Source organism: Myotis brandtii, unplaced genomic scaffold, assembly GCF_000412655.1.
Source record: "Myotis brandtii unplaced genomic scaffold, ASM41265v1 scaffold53, whole genome shotgun sequence".
Classification (NCBI taxonomy): domain Eukaryota; kingdom Metazoa; phylum Chordata; class Mammalia; order Chiroptera; family Vespertilionidae; genus Myotis; species Myotis brandtii.
Genome location: NW_005369942.1, coordinates 252,768 through 273,583, shown reverse-complemented (window position 1 = coordinate 273,583; position 20,816 = coordinate 252,768). Strand labels below are relative to the sequence as shown.

General features: G+C 43.6%; 1 protein-coding gene across 1 annotated transcript in view; it reads right to left on the bottom strand.

Moving 5' to 3' along the window:
- Window positions 1–20,816, bottom strand: part of TBC1D9 (TBC1 domain family, member 9 (with GRAM domain)) — a 114,299-nt gene that overhangs the window by 19,460 nt on the left and 74,023 nt on the right. The window contains exons 4-10 of the mRNA XM_014548949.1: window positions 16,290–16,518; window positions 15,590–15,851; window positions 13,446–13,653; window positions 7,444–7,650; window positions 6,368–6,538; window positions 5,277–5,427; window positions 2,141–2,355 (exon numbers count right to left, since the gene is read on the bottom strand). Coding sequence (XP_014404435.1) covers window positions 2,141–2,355; window positions 5,277–5,427; window positions 6,368–6,538; window positions 7,444–7,650; window positions 13,446–13,653; window positions 15,590–15,851; window positions 16,290–16,518 — 1,443 coding nt within the window. The remainder of the gene's footprint in view (window positions 1–2,140; window positions 2,356–5,276; window positions 5,428–6,367; window positions 6,539–7,443; window positions 7,651–13,445; window positions 13,654–15,589; window positions 15,852–16,289; window positions 16,519–20,816) is intronic.

Below are 20,816 nucleotides of genomic sequence, written 5' to 3'. Positions count from 1 at the left end.
CCCCCAGCTGCCCCCCCCACCCCCCGCCGGCCTGTTCACCCCCCAAATGGCCCCCACTGCCGGCCTGCTCTCCCCCAACTGCCCTCCCCTCCTGGCCTGATCGCCCCTAACCGCCTCTGCCTAGACTCTGCCACCATGGCTTTGTCCAGAAGGATGTCTGGAAGGTCTCCTGGTCTAATTAGCATGTTATCCATTTATTAGTATAGATACTTCTCTCCCTCTCTCCCCCCCCCTCTCTTCCTTCCTCTCTGAAATCAATAAAAATGTACATTTTTTAAAAAATGTAAAACCACTTAAGTCCTTGGCCTGTAAGTATTAAGGGTCTTCAGGAACACCAATATTCACTGAGAGAGACAGGCAAACCCTCATTCAAACACTTTGCCCAGAGGCTATTTGACAAAGCTTCTTAATCTATCCTAATGGTTTCCATAACGGGGTACACATGGCTTAAGGCTCTCCTCCGAGAACAATGAAACCCTTTAAACTTAAGAGTCCTGGCCTATTATTTCCATCTGGATAAGGAAGGTCCTGATAAGTACGGTGACATACATTCTGGAGTGACCTGCTTTATTAAAAGATATTATCAGATAGCTCTTAGGGAGACAGTCAACTACTTGAATAGTCCTCTTAATTAAAAAGAGAACGATCCAAAGACAGATATGAACTCCATTCTATCAGAAGCCAACTAATTCCTGTACTTCTTTTGATCTTCTAGAAACCAGTAATTGTCCATCAGACTTCTATAATATAAATGCCAAAAAAGGTCTAATAGGCTCTTTCTTGTAGTAAGTCTTACTCAATATTTTCCCAAGTGAAATCATTACTAAAATTCCACTTGAGAATTAACCAGATGATTCTAGGTCATGACATGACTGGCTTGGCCAGTTATCAAGTCAAGGTAAGTTTTTTTAAGGGTCTACTTTGTAGCAGGCTCTGGACTATGTATTGGGGGGTGAAGGATGAGAGTTGATGGGGGGACACAGTGGTAACAAGTTACACAGGACTTAAGTGTTGGTGTCAGAGAGACAGAATAAAGATGTGAAGGTTAATCAATTTGGGGGGTATATTTAAATTGTGCTATCAAATAAATAAAATGTGGTACAAGGAGACCTGCATTGTGTGTGTGTGTGTGTGTGTGTGTGTGTGTGTGTGTGTGTGTGTGTTGGAATTAAGCCTTTAGCTTTTAGGTGGATGGCCAGAGAAGGCCCCTCTAAATATGTGGCCTTTAAAACTTAAAGGTCACATTATCTTGGACCTTTCTCGATTGTGGTCTGTGTACTAGTATCAGAGATCATTTTAGTTGGTATGTGCAGCAACACTTTTTTCAATCACATTTAGCATTTATTGAAATGTGTACTGTATTAATTATAACCATAGCATATAAAAGTTATATTCTCAAGGTCATGATTGCTTAGGACAGTGGTTGGCAAACTGCAGCCCGAGAGCCACATGCGGCTCTTTGGCCCCTTGAGTGTGGCTCTTCCACAAAATACCAACTTCTGCACATGGGCCACGAGGTTTCAATCGCACTGTACGTGAGCGCCCGCACGTGGTATTTTGTGGAAGAGCCACACTCAAGGGGCCAAAGAGCCGCATGTGGCTCGCGAGCCGCAGTTTGCCGACCACGGGCTTAGGAGGATGCAGAGTAGGAGCACTGTGGGACCCAGAATGCAGGAGCAGAGGCCTGGTGCTCAGGCACGCTCTCTGCTCCCCCAGGATGACGGTGCATCGGAGAGGCCACAGGGACTTTCTGAGGTCACCCGCTAGGTGGTGGTGACTAGTCAGGGCATTCTTGTCTCCTGGCTCCTCTGTGCAGTGCAGTGGTCCTCAACTAGGGAGCCTTTGCTCTGCAGGGGAAATCCGGCAAAGTCTAGAGACATTCCGATCGCCGCGCCTGGGAGGTTCTACTGGCACTTAGTAGCTAGATGCTGTCAAACGTGTCATCAAACAGGAGTGTATGGAACATCCTACAAAGCACAGGGCAGACCCACAAAAAGAAGTATCCAGGCCACCATGCCAACACTGCCAAGGTCAAGAAACCCCGGTGCAGTGCAGTGATAGCGCTGATGACCATAAAGTCTTCTTTCTTCTTACTTACTAGCTAGTAACACAATTAGTACAAAGCATCTGTGACATTTACCTGGCAGTACCCTATGTTAGGGTTTCGAAAAGCATAAGCGGTTAAGACTCTCCTCAGAGCAGCAATGCCCATCTCATTCTGGAAGGCTGGATGCTCTGGGAGGGAGCGGTGCAGATCTCTCTCGATCTCCTCCGTGGCGAGATTGTACTTCCCCATGGACTTCTCCACGAGGTCTTCGTAGTACCCAGGGTGCGTGGCCTTCTCATTGATGGCACCTGGGAAATACCAACAGACACCACGTCAAAAAGTGGGAGCCCTGTCCTTGGTCTGCAGCCTCAACTCACCCACCGAACCTCACTTCCCCAGCCATTCAAAGGGCACCTGTGAAATAACAGTAAGTCCCCGGAGGTAGAGTGGTGTGCTGCCGTCATGGCTGAGACCAGGACATTGAGAGGGGTCTCCTGCCTAAGCTCCACAGTAAGCTGGCTACTTACAAGTCCCATCACGTGGAGGGAGGTCTACAAGCCTAAAAACTGTGTCCTGAGCAGCTTCCACAAACCACCCTGAGGGGTCGCTAACGAGCAGAGGAGGGAGGTAATCAGAGTAAGGCAGGCTGGGGCCTCGGCCCTCCCTTCAAACACAGCAGCTCTGCTTTTACTTGATTGGGGTTTTCCTGAAGATTGCACTTGAAAAAGGAGATTTTTGCCTCTCAAAACAAGTTGAAAACTTTACTGAAATGGAAGCTCTGAGGGGCTTAAATAGCCATATTGAAGAGTATGAAGCCATTTGGAGAGGAGGTAATAGAATATGTGGAGGGATTTTTTAAAATGCTGGGGTGGTGAGGGTGTTCCCAGCAGTGGGGAATGGTGGCTATGGTTGGGAGCCCTCAGAGGCTGGGCAGGGGGTGCAGAGGTGGGCTGAGAGACTTCCATTTAAATTTTTTTTTTACTTTATTTTTTTATTATTATTTTTTTTATTGCTTAAAATATTACAAAGAGTAGTACATCTGTCTCCTTTTTTTCCCCCTTGACCTTCCCCCAGCCTCCCCTACCCCCAGTGTCTTGTGTCCATTGGTTATGCTTATATGCATGCATACAAGTCCTTTGGATGATCTCTTACCTCTCCCCCAACCCTCCCCAACCTTCCTGCTGTAGTTTGACAGTCTAAAATTTTTTGAAGACAGAAAAACCCTGTATACAAATATCTAAACCTAAACATAATTATATGTAATTTATGTAAGTATAAACTATACTTTCCTATACGTTACATAAATATAATTTATATATAAGTATAAAGTATATATATACTAGTACATATGATATATATACAAACTATGTACACACATATACATTATGTAACATGTATATGTGTGTATATATGAATACAGATTATATATATACACACATATATAAAATGTATGTATGTATATTCATTTGTATTTTACTATTTAGAAATTAGAGCCCTGTGCTGACCCAGTCCTTGTCCCTGAAGGTCACCCAGAGAGCCCAGCCTTACCCTCACACTTGCCCTGGAAAAGGCTGTGGGGCAGCTACTTAACATTGGCTTTAGCTCTGTCCTCCAGGGTGATCTGCAAGGCTGACTTGCCATTTGACCTGCACTTCCCTTCAATGGGGTCAGAGCCAGGTCCCTGCCCAGAGTCCCTAAGGGTCACAGGAAGCAGGTGGGGCTCCCCTGCTAGGAGCTGGGCTCTCTCCCGATGGGCAAGCTGGCTTCCACATGAACCCCACCCCCGGTGGACAGGCTGAAAATGGGGGCTGTTTTATACCCAATCGAGGTGGCCTGTAGGCCACTCACCCTCTGGCCTCCTGTAGCTCATCACAGTTAGAGAAAATACTGTGCCTAAATGTCTCCGCAACAGAGTGCTGCTGTGTGCACTGTTTCCTGGTGCTCCTCTCAAGTTTCATTTTCATCTGAACCGTGCTATAAATAACTCCCAATCTGAGTAAGGAAGATGAAAATGGAATTTTTTGATTACTCTGCCAGCGATTTGAATCAGGTTGTCAGGGAGACTAGTTGGCCAAACCCCAGGAAGGCGGAAGACTGGACAGTCAGGGTCCTCGTGGGCTGGGTTTGTGATTAGAGAGAAGTTGACTCAAATTTGAGTTTCTAAATGAGGAGCTCTGGCTGGTCTACTTAAGGACGAGAAAAACAAGACCTGTAAATGAGGATAGAACAAGCAACTTTTACATAAAACAGGTAAAGCCAATTATTTTCCAAGATCCTATCTGTCCTACTTCTGAGATGCTAATACTACATCTCATTATGGGCAATCACCATTTACATCTGCTTTTAGAAAAGCTATGAGGTTGGTTTCTTTTTCCAGACTTTGCTGTAAGTCTGGAAACTCTTAATTTTATGTTATTTTTTAAATGAAAGGCTTTCATAATAGCACTAGAGTAGGACCATCGTGGGTTCAAATAAAAATATTCACATCCACCTATTTAGAATGATCACATTTCAGGCCTCCACCCAAGCAGAGCACCTGACCTATATAGTCAAAACTGGTGACCCCCAAGGGAAGGCCTTGATGTTGTGAGGGACGAGGGTGGGAGGATGGGGCTGGGAGGACCTCTGGGCTCAGGGCTCCCAGGTGTGACCTGACCGGGTTATGTTTGGGCATGAGCATGGCTTGGATCAGGAAAGGTGGATACTTTGGTCCCATGGGTGCATGACCTGTCCCCTTCTGACCTTCCTAACATCTCCATCTTGGAGGAGAAGTGTGATCTGTGCAGACTCTGGTCTCTGCTCTGTCTCCAGGGATAACCAGTGAATTCAGTCGGTGGCAAAATCAAGGACAAGGCTTCCTTACTCCTCCTACCCCCTCCCTCTCCATACCAATGACTGTTCTGGCCACACACTGTTATACTTCAACATAATCAATGACACAGCTGGGGAAGGAAAAGGACTCCCAAAACGACAGAGAATGATACTCTAGTCCTTTGAGTTCTTTTTTCCCCTAAATAATGTCAGTAAACAATACATGAGGTTATCAGGACTCAAAAGGGGTGGCTTCCACAGTTGGGTCACTGAATACGTGTCCTGTATTTTTATTAAGGGACTTCAAGGCTCTGGCCAGGAAAGATTTAGCTCTGCACTGGGGTTTGCATCTTTGAAAGAACTCTGATGCATGACAGAGGGCGACGGGGAGGCCCGGGGTCCCGCCCAGCCCTCGTACCTGAGAGCAGCAGCCAGAGCTCGCCCCGCATGCTCTCTGGGATGCCCTTCAGCACCAGCTCCCGAGTTTTTTCTGTGCGGTACATGCAGATCCCTTGCCCATACTCGGCAAAGTGAATCTTCCAGGCTTGCTCTTTCAAAAACTCCTTGGCCTGAAAGGGATAATGACACATGATGATATCCCAAAGGACTTTGAGGATGGTGAGAGGTCCCATGGAAAGTGTGAACATTGCCCCTTGCGAACGGAGGGAAGTTCTGGACAGAACTCATGAGAAGGCAGGACTCAGACATTCTGGCCTCCTTCCCTAATTGGGCCCATCTATCACGTCCTGCGGTCCTGTCATGACGCCTTCTGGCCCCGAGTCAGAATTCTTCTTCCCTGAGACAGGTCAGCAGAATGCAGATGATAGTAATGGCTTTACGCCCATGCCTCCAAGTTCAAGTAAGTTTTTTAAATGTGCACTAAAAACTTATATGATGGGTTGACTTAAACAGTAGTGAGATCAAGACAAAAAAAAAATGTCACCTATACCCTCTAGAACTCGTCGCCATCCATGAAAAGCCACTCTGAAACCTAATGACACATTTAGACAAGATCTGCTTTACTTACAAGAAAATATCTATTTACATAGATATGAGTTCATTTTTATTTAAAAAACTAGAGGCCCAGTACACGAAATTCATGCACAGGTAGGGTCCATAGCAGCTGCCGGCTGCTGGCCGGGGCCTCCCTTCCCTGGATGCCAGCTGCTGGCTGCTGGCCAGAAATTCCCTTCGCTCCGTGCCGCCCCCTGGTGGTCAGTGCACGTTATAGCGAGTGACCGAACTCTCAGTCGGTCGAACTCCCGAGGGGACACTTTGCATATTAGGCTTTCATATATACAGACTAGAGGTCCAATACACAAAATTCACGCAATGGACTCGGCCCCCGCCACCGCAGCAGCGGCCACCTCTGCCTCGGTCCTCGCAGCCCTGTCTTCATCTGGAAGGTCATCTGGTCTAATTAGCATATTACGCTTTTATTATTATAGATATTTTTAAATGGTAATTATCTATTATAGAAAGTTTCAGGGAAGAGCAGGAGGGACCCACCAATTTTGGATTGAATTCCTCGGGAGACCGCCGCCGATACATGGTCATCAGGGTCTGTGTGGCCGTGGGGACACTGTTGCCATTTAGGTTAAACTGGCGCTCTCCCTCGGAGTCCGAGCTGGAGTTTTTCTGGGGGCTGGAGGAAACGAGGCTGCTGGGCCGAGAGTACACCTGCAGTCGCAGAGAGGAACGAGACACTTAAGGTTTGGGCAGCAGCCCTTCAGCGTCCTCTACAGATAACAAAAGCCATGCCACGGTTCAAGAAGTTTCTTGCTTTGTGAAGAAACAGAAAAAAGGCAGCAAGCCAGCATTTTGGTGGGAATTAGACAGGTGCATGGCTTATAGGCTTTAGAACTTCAATCCTCAAAATAGGTTTTCCCTGTATTTCGGCTGTATTTTTGCAACAAACTGATTGGCCATTTCTCTCTCGGATTAGCATGTGTGAAAAGCATGCTATGATTGAATCATCTGCTTATGGGAAGGCCTCCCTCCCCTCCTCTCGTTTCTGGTGCCTCAAAATTCCCACAAAAGCTTGGGGCAGGTGACAGGGGCAGAGATGTTACTTGTGAGCTCATCACCTTTATAGTACGTTTTAGCTGCCAGTAACTCACACTGTTACTTGAGCGAGTGACCTATTTTTATGGGCTCCAGATTCCCTGGATATTGGTCCAGATGTAATTCAAGAGGGACACACTATGTATCTAATCATAATAAAATAAAATCATCATAATGATGTTATATTTCAGGTTTGAGACTTCATTTAGTGACCTCTGTACCATTCCCAACAATGTCACTATATGGACCAGAGTCACTTGCTGTGTAACCAGGACAAATGACTTCATCATTCTTCAAACGTAAAATAAGAGGATGAGGTGAGCTATCTATAAAGTTCTGCCCAGCATTATGGTCCCAAATACAAATGCCATGAGATTTAAATGAGATATTGCTCTGGGCATCAGGGTAGATGGTGTGTCTTAGCACAGCTTCCAAGCTCAAAGGTCAATCAAAACAGGCAAGCAGGTGAACACCCCAGACTAACAGGACAAACCAAAACACCCCAGGTGTCTTCCACAGACCTCATCGTCCGAGCTGTTGTAGCTCCCTGCAAACTCTTTGTCCGAGTATATTCTGGAGGTCGTCTGCTGCAGGAAGTCAGAGATCCTCTGCACCAGAAAGTCTCTGTCTTTCAAGTTGGCAAACAGGAAGGTCATCCTGTTCCTGGTGCTGATGGATAGAGGACTGGGGAGGACGCTGGAGCTGTCCGCCTTTTCTACAATTGTCACCTGAAAAGAAACAGGAGACAAAGAGCATGACTTCTCAGGGAGTCCCCAACGGCAGCCCCTGATCAGCACTAAAGAAGGGTCATGGCACTCTTATGTCCTATAGCAGTGATGGCGAACCTATGACACGCGTGTCAGAGGTGACACGCGAACTCATTTTTTTGGTTGATTTTTCTTTGTTAAATGGCATTTAAATATATAAAGTAAATATCAAAAACATAAGTCTTCGTTTTACTATGGTTGCAAATATCAAAAAATTTCTATATGTGACACGGCACCAGAGTTAAGTTAGGGTTTTTCAAAATGCTGACATGCCGAGCTCAAAAGGTTCGCCATCACTGTCCTATAGGAACCATGCTTGTTTTATTGAGGCAAATTCAGATTCTTCGACTCTGTTCCAACCAAATCAAACAGCAAATCAGGATGGAGCTCATACCAGAAGTTAGAACCATCTTGCTGTTTTTTTCTAAAACGTTTCTTTTCAGCTGAGGGTGATTTTATGCCCCAGGAAACACTGGGCAACCTCTGGAGGCGTTTTTGGTTGTCACAGTGGAGGGTCCGGCTGGCATCTGGTAGGTAGAGGCCATTTGTCTCTCGGATTAGCACATATGCAGAGCATATATGCTGCCAGACATGCTACAGTGCACAGGACGGCCTGCCCCCAACACAGGCCAGCCCAGGGCGCTCACAGTGCCAAGGCTGAGAAACCCTGCGAAGGAATTCTCTGATTTTCATTAACATTTCATGGAGCCATCAAGGAGAGGACTCCTAGCTGCTGCATTATGCATCTGAGACAGAAAACAGTCCCTGGTGCCGGTTCCTTTCACCAAGCTCCATGTTGGGGTGGTTTTCAGAACACAGGCAACCCTTCAACCGGCTCCCTCGGCCTCCAGGGCTTTGCAGGCCTCACTCAATTCTGAACAGACAGGATGTAAACGGCTTAACTGCAGCCCCATCTGCACCACCACTGGCCTAAGGCAAAACAAAAGTGAGGGTTAATTGATTGTAAACAAGGCTGAGACCATCCAGAAAAGCTATCAGGGGGCCAGGCCACTGAGTTGATAGAATCCGCAAAGTCTTAGAGCAGTGGTTCTCAACCTTGGCTGCACATTAGAATCACCTGGGAATCTTTTTAAAATCCTGATTTCTGGGCCTCATCCTCCAGAAATTCTGTTTCTTTGTTATGGGGTGGGGCCACAACATTAGTAACAAAGAAACAGAATTTCCGGAGGATGAGGCCCAGAAATCAGGATTTTAAAAAGATTCCCAGGTGATTCTAATGTGCAGCCAAGTTGAGAACCGCTGCCCTAATGGCTTAATTGCAGTGATGCTGACTATATAATTAAAGCTCCCCTCCCCCTCTTCATTCTACTTGCAAGCAGTTTAGACAGGTCCAACTTTAACCTCTTCATCAGCATTTTCATGTGAAATACACTTTCCTTCAAAGCAGCACTTTAAAAACTTTTCTCTTCCTTTCAAAGCTAAAAAACCTATTGGCGCTGCCTAAAAAGTTCACAGCCCAAGTGCAAAGTGGCCATGGCCAAACCGGGATCCGTCAGGGGACCAACTGCAGGACCCGACGTCTACGTCAGGTTCCATAAACGCACACGGTTAGGTATATGTATTCCAAAGGAATCCTCTGCGGTTCCTGGAGCTGCACATAAAAACGTTCTCTTTTCCTGAAAGCAAAGAGGCTAGAGAAGCAGGAAAAACCCTCCTCATCATGAACAGGATTCTCCCATGGCACTTAGGGAAAAAGTTAAACAATGCCTATTTTAAAAAGACCTATAAAAGCTCACAACAAATTTATTTCTGGGCACCAGGTGTCAGAATTAAGTGACAGACGCCAAGGGAATTAAAGGTTCAAGCTCTGTACCTAACACCCAGAGAGCCATGTGGATCTTGATCAAGTCCAAGAGGAAAGTCCTTTATCTGGCTGGATCATGAATACAGAAACAACCAGCAACCCCCACATAAAACCTAAGAATGCTCGAGCTACGTGGGTTACAAAATATTGTCATCAAATGAATTCTAATAGGTTTGTATCCTGTGAGCTTTGGGCCTCCAGGAAAGGGTACTGGCTACCTTCGAGTTTTCTACAATTTACTGAAACACATTTTCAGTACCTTGGGTTATAAAGTAGACTGGAACTTAATCAAATCTCAGAGTTCAATATGGAACATTCACAAGGAAATTTATGACTAAAATGGGGGGGGGGTGTCATCTGGAATCTCTATCTAATGAGGAATCTGATCAGTTCACTTTATCCTCCGGTTTTGCTGCCTCAGAAGTTTCTTCAAAATCTACAGCAACGTGCCCTAACCAGTTTTGCTCGGTGGTTACAGCATCAGCCTACGGATTGAAGTGTCATGGGTTCGATTTTGATCAAGGGCATGTACCTTTGCTGCAGGCTCCACCCCTGGCCCCATGCATGCGGGAGGCAACCAATCGATGTGTCTCTCTCATATTGATGTTTCTCTCTCTGTGTCTCTCCCTCCCATCCATTCTGAAATTCAATGGGGAAAAAAATCCTTGGGTGAGGATTAACAACAAAAAAATCTACAGCAACCTGATTCTGTGTAATCACTGACCATCTGTTGATCACATTGATGTTTCTCTCTGTGTCTCTCCCTCCCTTCCATTCTGAAATTCAATGGAAAAAATATCCTTGGGTGAGGATTAACAACAAAAAATCTACAGCAACCTGATTCTGTGTAATCATTGACCATCTGTTGCTCAGGTGTACCTTAAGTCTAGATGTGGAATATACGTTAATAATCTCCAGTCAATTCCCAGTCCAGCTAATGCTAATATGTCCATTCCAAACAGGACTGAACGTTCCCATGGAGGCCCTTGCTAATTCGTCAGCTTAACTCAGTTCCTAAAGGTACACAGTCCACGGAGAGACCACTCTCTACTCAGACAGATTCCGGAAAGAGGGTGGGGAGGTGGGGGCCCCACCCCTCAGCTTTGTCATTATCGTTTACCAGAAGGTAATAAAAATTACATTAAGTCCTTTGCTTCTTCCATTAGTGAGGGTTAGGGCTCCACTGTTAATATCTCTCCGAGTTTCCCCAGGTTAAGGGAAGGGCACTGCCATTTCACTGAGCTGCATTCCTCCAACCCAAACATGCTTTATTTCTACATGCTGCCTCCACTGCTGTCCCTGCTCCGATTCACCCCGAAATACGACTGAGCTATCTCTGCCCTACGACCTGTTCGGAAACTAGCGAGGGGAAGACGGGCTGAGAATATCCGTCTCCATTCTCCCAACTCCCCTGGCTCTCATTATTGTATTGTAATCGCACTAACATGTAAACAGAGCTGGCTGGATCCAAAACCTTGGCAGATTCTGAACAGGAGAGAGCAGATGCCTCAGCAGCACCTCAGCCCTTCTCTGCTCACTTCCCTCTGGTTCAGAGAATGGTGCCTCGCTCAGATTCACAAACGGCACCGCCACGGTACATTCTTAATCCCAAGGTGGGTTTCCCTGGCCATTTCAGGTCGCTCTGCTTTCCTACACTCAGGCAGTACTTGACGAAGAAAATTAAGTTAGGAACAGTTTATTGGCAAAGAAGGTAAATCGGCTGGAAAAGCTTTAAAATCCATTTCAGAAGCAAATGTAAATACTGTTGAATTACCCATCTCAGAACTCACCACCAACAAAGTATCTTGGCCTCAGAAGGTGTCATAATACCAGTTAGCTCAGCCTGTAAGAACTAGATGTGCCAACTGCCTGACATTTTCCATTCTCTTCAGTCCACCAATTCAGCTCCCAGGACTTTATAATTTAAGGAAAATGATACATATGATTGGGAGAAAACTAAAAATAATGCAAAGGTCCAATCATAGGTAACTGAACATATAAACTATATATCCATTGAACGAAATAATATGCAGTCATTAAAAATTATATCGCAAAAGAATATTTAGTGATACAGGGAAAAGTTTAAGAAATATACTCGCTGTTAAAGGAAATAAGCAAAAAATAAAAATTCTCTTTGTTTTTTAACTGAATGACATCACTGCTATATACGCAACAAAGTAGAGAAGAAACCTGGAGAACAGTACAGCGGAATGTTCACAGCGGTTGTCTCTGAATGGTGGGACGAGGGATGAATTTTGTTTTTTTCCTATTTGTCTATACTTCTACATATTTTCTGTAATGGTGGTGCATTATTCTTAAAAGAAGAAAAAATGCTTAAATTATTTTTTAAAAGAAACGAAGGCAGAGGGAAGCTTGAATCCTCGACTACAGGGAATCTTAACAAAGGGCCCATTTTCATAACCAACACTTCGAACCACCTTCACTTCTAGAACAGGGCCAGGGGAGGCTACAAGTTTCCAGGTTAGAAACTGCAGGACTGCCAACCCTTGATGCCCTAACCTGGAGCTCCTTCTCAAGCCCAAACCTCAAGCCAGGCTTCCACAGGAGCACCCTGTGCAGACACAACAGAACCAGCCTACACCCACATACAGTACGACTGCTTCTTCGTCTTGATTGTACATGAGAACCAGCCTGGGACTTGATTAAAATGCAGATTCTGGAACTTGCAGAGATTCAGACTGGGCAGATCTGGGCTGGGCTCAGCCCTGGCGCTTCCTGCAGGGAATCCGAGGGCCAGATCTGAACACTTGGCTTTTGGATTCACAACCGAGGCCGTGTCCTTCAGACGAAGCTGCCCTCAGGCGGTGAGGCAGGTGGAATAACTACATTTTCCAGTTTCTGTATCTGTATCTGATGCTTTGAAATCTTGGGGCCTTGCAGACCCTGGTAGGACCACCCTTCCAGAGCCAGACAACTCCCAGAGACTCACCTGGAACAGGCCTTGCCTCTGCAAGCCAACCCATCCAGATCCCACAGCCCAACCACCTCCTCTATCCAGCTCTCACTCAGGCTCGCTGTTCACCTGCCCTCATTGCCCTGGGGCCAGATACCAGATAACTAGGAACAGCACCTACACCCCAGAATCCATTGCGATTATTCAAATCAGCCTGCTTACCCTGCCTCTTCTGTTCCTTCCCTTGGAGACCACAATAAAGACTCTGACACACAGTCTCCCCTACTCCCTTTGCCTGCCTGGTGCTTAGCCAAGTGGCCCCCATGGTCCCTCCCAGTGGGATCTGTGAGTCTAAAACTAAAAAAAAGTAATAATCTGAACAATAAAGATTTAATTAAAAAAAAAAAAAAAAGACCGTACCCTTTTATGTAATGATGTTTACTTTGAATTTATATTAGTTCACACAAACACTCCATCCATGCTTTTGTTCCGGCCCTCCGGTCCAGTTTAAGAACCCATTGTGGCCCTCGAGTCAAAAAGTTTGCCCACCCCTGGTCTAAATCTACCTATCTTTCTTTTTTTAATTTTTATTGCACTTTCATTTATTTATTTATTCATTTTTATTGACTATATTGGGGTAACACTGGTTAATAAAATCATATAGGTTTCAGGTCTACATTTCTATAATACATCATCTGCATATTGTAGTGTGTGTTCCCCACTCCAAAGATACAATCTATCTCTCAATGGCAGTCACTTCCTGACCCGTGGGCCTCACCAAACCTGAATAAGAACGAGATCTCCATGTAAAACACTAGGCTGCCATTGGAAGAACTCTCTCAGGTCCCACCGTCACTCAGATCAATGGCAACACATGAAAGGGTGGCAGGTGCCACCAAAGAATTACGAACATTCACTTACGGTTAAAAGCCAGCCAACTTCTGGTAAATATATTCCTGGTTCACACAGAAAAGTATCACAACTGAAACTTAGAAATCCATTTCACCTGAGGCTTACCTCCCGCAGTGGGATAATGAGGCTACACAAGTTTTCCTCCTTGCTGGTAAAGCAGATGTAATTTGTGGACACAAACATTTGCCCCAAAATGTGCATTTTGTTAAATGGGGTCCAGAGGGTGCAGTCTGTGTGGCCGTCTAATTTCTCATCTTTGGGCAGCCGGAAAAGTGCACGGTACCTCTCACTCTTGGCCCTGGCGTCAAGATCGCTGGAAAGCAATAATAATAACTCGCATCACGCAAAAGAAATGTTTCAATACCTTCTAAATCAGCGGTTCTCAACCTGTGGGTCGAGACCCCTTTGGGGGTCAAACGACCCTTTCACAGGGATCGCCTAAGACCATCGGAAAACACATATATAATTACATATTGGTTTTGTGATTAATCACTATGCTTTAATTATGTTCAATTTGTAACAATGAAATTGGGGGTCACCACAACATGAGGAACTGTATTAAAGGGTCGCAGCATTAGGAAGGTTGAGAACCACTGCTCTAAATGATGCAGCCACAGAGGGTGCCCAACCCACCTTTCCCCTCCTCGATCTTGCTGGACTTATCCCTACCTTCTTGGTTTACTATCGCCACTAATGCCAACCTATGACCCAAAGCCATAATGAAATTATCTTAATATAGTTAGATCCCTTCTGTAGTCATTTTATAATCAATATCTGAAAATGTTCAAGAGTCTTAGGAAACTAGGCCTGCACAGGAAATTCATTCTTTTACTAAAGGAATACAATAATTTCTAAAGAGACTGTCACATTTACACGTATCCAGAGCCACTTGATGTGTGTGTGTGTGTGGTGGGGGGTGAGTATCTTTTAAGAAAGAGGATGCAAACGAGCCTCTTGAGTCTGCTGATCTCACTGCCACCCTCCACAGACAACAAAATGGCCTGAAATACAGGAATAACCCACCTCATGGACAACTAGTTTCCACAGCCTAAGCTGGGTCCTCTGACTACAATCTTTCCCCCTGACTTTCTTCCTGTTCTTCATATAGCTTGTTGAAACCTCTCCCCTCAAGCTCTACCCGACCGTAGCCTCTTGAAGCTAGGTAGGAGCGCCCTCCCTCCATCTCCAAAATTACCTCCATCCCCACTAGTCTTACTTCCTTTCCCTGTCACAAAAGGAGAGGTCTCAGCACACATATTAAAGTTATTGTTTTCTTATACTTTTACCTCTGGTCCTCCTGTCCCTGCACCTACCCTCCTCCACCCCTACCTGCACCCACCTTCATCCAAACGCTCTTCCCTTCTTAACCTGTATTCAAATCTTCTACATTCTAAAGAGAGCAATGCCCCTCCTTTACCAATGATTTTTTTTTTTAAAAAAAAGCAATATATTCTTGCCTAATTCCCTTTCCTTCCTTTCATTTGCTATTTAAACCACTGCAATAATCCCGTTCATCCTCTACCACTCGGTTGAAACATGACTCAAATCACCAAAGACACTCATTGTGGTGACATCTGTCAGGTTCCAACTACCAGCTGTAAGCCAGGGACTTCCAATTCCATATGTTACTGGTCCAATCCCCAACTAGATGTCCTGCAGGCAACTTGCTGGACAGGATCAGACTGAGCTCTCACATCCCTGCACATGCTCATCCCTCTCTCATTCCCCACCTCAGTGTAGGGCAGCTCCATGCCTACAGTCACACTACAGAGCGTCAACGTTTCCCCCCCCCTCTCTCTAGCTCTGCTCCCATATCCAGACGTCCAGGCTTCTCAGCAGCCTCTCCTCCCCTGTGCCCTGCCACCTTCCAGACATGGGATGGACTTCCTTCTCTCTGCCTTTTCCCTGTGCTGGGAACAGCCACCCGACTCAATCTGCAGGGGCAGCTTCCACTACCACTGAGACCCCAGCTCCTCGCAGTCTCCACTGAGAGGCCTTTCCTACCCTCTGCCCATCTTCCCACGTGTGTGCCCACGGGGCCAGGAGAGCTCCGCCAGGTTGTGCTGGAGCTGGCCACCTCTGCCTCACTTCCTGTGCTGGGAGTGCCGCAGGCAGCCTTTTCCACTTTGGTATCTCCACCCAGAAAGGCGTCCGGAGCCCTTGAGTTGTTCAGAAAATGTCACAGTTCATGAACAAATGGATGGGTTTCTTGGTTCCAAAGTCTGTAAGACTCAGTCTCTGGCACCTACCGTTTTAGAGCGGACACTTTTTTAGGAGATTTCTTTTTCAGCTTGGGCAGGGATTGATCTTGTTCGAATCCCTCGTTGTCTAAGAGCTGCCTCATGGCTATGTTGGCGAGCTGCACCATTAACTTGAAGGTCTCGTTGATGTTGAGAAACACGGAGAAGAAATGCTCGCTGGACCGTGTGCTCACTTTGATCACGTCGGGCAGAAACAGCGTGGCGCGCTTCTCCAGTTGAGTGATGTCCACCCACCGGATCACCAGCTTGGCTGAGCACAGGGAGCAAGGCTCGGTCAGCACCCGGCTCCTTAAAACCCCTCTGAGATACTGCACCCTCACACCCCAACTCCCAGGTGCCCTGAATTCCTTTGCATCTGTGTGACCACATCTATTATTGTTTGGTTTGTTAGTTGTAAGAGACAAATGCAAACCACATAAATTCCGAGTTCATAATTATTGTCAATTTAAGTCCATGTCTACTAAATTAATTATGCCTTTGGTGAATCTTTATTACTTAATCAAAACATTTTCTTTTTAACAAATATTGAACTGAAAACAATTCACTTGTTAAACAGTTAAAAGGCAATGCTGACCCAGTCATAACTATAGATTTATTTTTGGTATTTATTTTGTTATGTGGTTTATGAGTTCAGGGCAAACCTCAGTAGAATTTCCTAAGCTTCCCTCTGAAATCCCAGACAACTTACCTTCCCTTCCCATAAGAAAAGAATAAAAGCAAAGGTGGTTAATACTGAGGTACATCCAACCCTGACGGGGGACCTTCCCCTTCCAGTAGCTGCAGGAGTAATAGTTGACGAGTTTCTCTTCCTCGGGCATCCCAAACAGCCTGTGGAATTTCACAATGGCCTCTTTAAACTTCTCTGTGTCATCGTCTTCCTTCACATCATTGATTTTGTTATACTCTGCAATGATGCCCTAGGTAGGGATGAAACAAAAGCACACAGCAGTATTACCATGAATAGAGCTGCTGTTTTCTGTACGCTGTACATATTGGAAAGGAAAAAAGCAACAACAATTTCTAAGACGACTTTTTTTTAATTGATAAATTTTTTTCAAGGGCAACCCCAAAATTCTAAGCCAATTATCAAGTAGTATTTGTGTACAAAAATATTTTCAAAATAACAATATAGATAGTATTATCTGTTTATTTCTGCTAATCGTTTTTCTTAATTTCTTTTAGGTGTATTTATTTTTGGTGCTAATCATTTTGTTAATAAGTTTACTTAGAATAAAACCCATAATTTTATTTTATAAAAGAGGAAATGTAAAGATTTTGATAGTTCTACTGATCTTCCTAGCTGATCATGATAGTTATGCCAAAGGTCAACTTCTGCCTTTCTCAAAAATCAACAAAAATTCATCATGACTGGACAAGGAAAGAAAGATAGACCAGAAGGCATGTCACTAACTGACATGTGGCCACAAACCCACTGTCTCAGGGCCATGAATAGTATTAGGGAACTTAGAGAAAAGGAACAAGCAACCATTTAAACAGAAAAGGGGTGAATATAAGAACAAAAATTAGGTCAGTTGGACAGAAAATGAAATATTTGCACAGCAAGTGACTGGTTAAATCTACTGTCTAATCATTTTAGTAGCTTGAGAGGCCATTTTATTGTTATCCAATTCCTCCATAATTCCCTGTAAACTGGCTTCTACGTATATCTGTTGGTAAAGAAAAATAATGCTCCCTCGAATTCCACTTTGTAACATCAAATCCCTCTAACCTCATCTTCATCTTCTCTGATCAAGGTACCACTGGATAGCATGAGCTTTCAAGCATGAAAGTTCTGGGTTCAGATCCCAACAATATCTGTGTGAAGTCGGGCAACCTCTTGGATTCTTCTTGATGCGACTGAACCCTCCATATTCGAAGAACAGAAAATTGCAAATGACTCATACATGGAATTCCTGCCTTTTGGCTCTTATGCTTCCAGTACAGCCTAGATGCTCTCTACAAATTTACCTTCCTAACACTTATTTTGACTACAGAATTCTTAGTATAAGAATCCTGATTGGTTCCCAACTGCTACCAGCCTGAAATCCAAAATTCTAGACCATTCACATTTTCGATCCACTATTGGGCTCTTACCTAAAGTGAGAATAAGGAAGGGAGTGAGGTATAACAAACCAAATGATACCCATATGTTTTGAGTGGAAAACATTAAGTTCAGACCCTGCTATCCAAAGATCTACTACCAATCCCCAACTAGATGTCCTGCAGTCTCCACTGAGGAAAGATAATACTCATTTAAAGTTTAAAAAAGAAAATGTTTTCAAATGAGAAGATTTATGCGGCTATAGCACTGAGAAACATCACTCTGAAACGTTCTGGGGTCTAATACACTCATTCAAACAGGCCATGCCTTGCCAACTAGTTTCAACTAGTGAGGATAATACTCCCCATGAAGCTACATCCCCAAATCTCCCACCTTTAGGAACAGAGAGGGTCTAGAATGCAGAACCTCTTCTTGGTTTGCTGTAGTTTTTCAGCCAGGTTGACCAGATGATGGAACAAAAGGATAGAATATTTCCTTCCTGTATGTTCTACAGTTTCTACGTAATATGAAATAGGTCACCTGACTCTAGGCAACAGCTCCATATAACTTTGGAAAATTACTACCATCCAAATGAACAAGGGACATTGATGGGTATTTCACACAAAAAAGAAAATGAGCTAAGCAAACATGAAAAAGTGTTCAACCTCCTAATCAAAGATAGAAAATTAAAACAGTAAAACACCAACTTTGACCTGTTCAGTTTGAAAAACTATTTAAACTACTATTATAATGCTGAAAGTAAGCAGTGGTGTAATCATATAGGTATTCTAATATACTGACAATATCTACTAAGGTCCATTAAAAATGTTAAACTGCTTACCCCATTAACCAACGTTTTGTAGTCTATCCCAAAGGAAAAAGCAAAAGCTATCGGAAAAATTATATGAACGAAAGTGTTCAGGGTATTATTGTTTGTGCCAGCCCCCCACTAATCTAGAAGCCAAGGAGACATCTAAAAAGAGAGAGATGATAAAGTTAATTAAGGAATAATATTAGTTATTCAAATAACAACGAAAATTTATATAATAATATGTGGTCTATAGTACTAGTCAAAGAAAAAAGACATGATACAAAATTAAATGTATAGTAAGACTACTATTATGATCAAATGCTTATTAGAAATCTAGGAAGAAATACACAAAATATTCCCTATGGTGTTTGACTTATGTTTGGCTCTATAGTTAATTATTACATTCAGAATTTATAAAAGTTAATTAAATCTCAAACAAATAAATTTGTTGGTTCTCTTAATTATTAGACAATTTGTGAAAGCTTAAACATTCATTTACACATGAATGACATTCTTTCACACATGATTGCATTAATAGCAATTCCTTCCTCATAATTTGTTTCAGGGATATTAAATCTTACATTTTTGATGTAACGAAAATTGTGAAAAGAATAACTACTGGACATAATTAGTCTTTATTTTGTTTTGTTTCTCCTGGCTACTGTCACTTCTAATCTTCTGTGTCTTGCTACAACTCTTTATCTGTACCTATTTCCCAACGACAATAACATGAAAAGGTAACTGAGCACCTCAGTGGCTCCTGGAGAGAAGATGCCTCTGTCCCTGGGTTTCCCACATCAGTAGGCTGCCCCTTCCATCCTGCCCCTCCTGCATGATCAAATTAGGGATCCTCAGACTCTCTCCACTTTCATTACTTCTCAGAAATTCAGATACATGACTTAGAAACAAAATGAAGATGTTATAAAATCTGGCTGTTGGCCTAGACGGTTTGGCTCAGTGGATAGAGCGTCGGCCTGCGGACTGAAGGGTTCTGGGTTCGATTCCGATCAAGGGCACATTCCTGGGTTGCGGGCTCAATCCCCAGTAGTAGGTATACAGAAGGCAGCCGATCGATGATTCTCTCTCATCACTGATGTTTCTATCTCTCTCTCCCTCTCCCTTCCTCTCTGAAATCAATAAAAAACTATATTTAAAAAAAGAAAGAAAATCTGATTGTTTTTTAATCAATAAAAACTCTCAATTAATCTAGAATAACTTCTTTTTCTAGTCTGGAGTCTGCCATCTCCTCCTAGCTTCACACGGACCATCTGCAATGTCTCCCCTTCTCTCACTTTTATTTTCTTCCCTACTCTTTCAATCTCTTTAATAAGGATGGAGAAGAAACACATTATCAATCTTGAGCAGTGATTACATGCTCACTTTGAGGGGTGGGCGTGGGAGCAAGGAAGAGGTTGATATTATTATATGTGCTTTTGTTCTCCTCGGTCCTCACTAATTTTTTTGTGGTGCAGTTCAATTTTAGTTCTCTCTTCAAAAACATTAGATTCTAAAGAACAAAGAGATTCCATTTGTATGTTTATCCTTCTTTTCCAGAGTATAAAATCACTATGTGTTCATGTAAAGAAGAAGACAAAAAATAAAAATAGGCCATTCTGTGGAAATTTAATGAGAAACACAGTCAGATCAGTTCCTGGAATTCCTCCATAACCTGGGTACAAAGAAAGCGGTTTTCATTGTGATTAAAACTCCAGATGTTGCAACAGAAAAAACTGCTAATTTTGACTAAATAAAGGTTAAACTTTGCATGGCAAAAACTATCATGAGCAAAGTCAAAAGATAAATGACAAACAGAGAAAATATATACAACATACAACATCGATAAAAGGCTAATAACCTTTATGTAAAAAGGACTTTTAAAAATTAAAGAAAAATAAGACCAAAAGCCTCATAGAGAAATAGGTCAAAGACAGAAGAAGCAGACAGTCTACAAACAGTGATATAAAAATGGCCCTTCAACATATGAACATATTCAATTTCACTCATAAATGAGATAAGTACAAATTAAAACAACACTAAAATATTTCTCTCCCATCAGATTGGCAAACACAGAGCAGCTTGAGAGTCCACCCTGTTGGTGAAGCCGCATGGAAACAGACACTCCCATTGTTACCAGTGGGAATGAAAGATGGAGGGGGATTTAGCAACATTCAGCAAAAAGACACATACATTCACCATGTGATATGGCAATCCCACTTCTACTAGTTTATCTTAAAGATACATCCATAACAATATGAAAATACATAAATGTACATAGGTGTGTAGCATTGTTTATAATTGCAAAATATTAGAAAATGCTGAAATGTCCAAGCATAGGAGGGTGGCAGAATTGTCCATGGTGCACA